The following is a 678-nucleotide window of genomic DNA, read 5'->3' as shown; positions in this document are numbered from 1 at the left end:
TGGGATTTGACTGAGTCATAGTGCAAGTTAAGCAAAATGGACACTCATGAGTGCAAGTTCTAACTTACATAACGATGGGAGCCATCATACTCGCAGCGCTCAATCTTATCAAGCGTAGCATCCGAGAAATAGAGCTTCTCGGCACGATGGTCGATGGCGAGTCCATTGGGAGTGCGGATGTCCCTGCCAATGATCACCAGGACATTGGCTCCAGACAGCTGAGCGCGCATGATACTAGGCGACTGCTCATTCCAGTTGGTCCAAAACATCAAGCTGGTGAACAGCAGAGCAGTGTGAGTCAATGACAAACATTGAGTGTAACAGCATATTTATGTATTACTAGTGCCATCCTAAAAGCAACATGACATCCCTTTCTATGAGTTTGTTGTGAAATGAAAATCTCACCTCTGACATTCATCCAGGACGAAAGCCCGTGGGTGGTCATCTCCTGACATGGTAACTACAATGTCCCGGTCAAAAGCCCCCCAGCGGCTCTGGTCCACACTGTGACGGGTGATGGTGGACGTGGTGTAACTGGTCCAGTATAAAGTGTCCCAGGCCCGATGATACGCCAACCCTTCCACTGACCCAACATCTGCAAACAAAAACAGATGGGAAAAACATTTAAAAATTAGTGAAACCTGCTGAAGTCTGTCATTGATGTAAATCAAAGAACAA

The 678-nt window shown here is 46.8% G+C and overlaps 1 protein-coding gene across 1 annotated transcript; it reads right to left on the bottom strand.

The window, feature by feature from the left end:
• Positions 1–68: 68 nt before the first annotated feature.
• LOC107578141 (prolow-density lipoprotein receptor-related protein 1-like) lies at positions 69–598 on the bottom strand (the record flags this gene model as incomplete). Its single annotated transcript, XM_016264125.1, has 2 exons — positions 406–598; positions 69–273 (listed from the first exon to the last, which is right to left on the bottom strand). Coding segments are annotated over exons 1-2 (255 nt in total), but the record flags the coding sequence as incomplete, so codon positions are not given.
• Positions 599–678: the final 80 nt, after the last annotated feature.

This window comes from Sinocyclocheilus grahami, unplaced genomic scaffold, assembly GCF_001515645.1.
Source record: "Sinocyclocheilus grahami isolate Dianchi unplaced genomic scaffold, SAMN03320097.WGS_v1.1 scaffold9044.1, whole genome shotgun sequence".
NCBI lineage: Eukaryota > Metazoa > Chordata > Actinopteri > Cypriniformes > Cyprinidae > Sinocyclocheilus > Sinocyclocheilus grahami.
The sequence above is the reverse complement of the archived record's forward strand: the minus strand, read 5'-3'. Positions and strand labels throughout refer to the sequence as shown.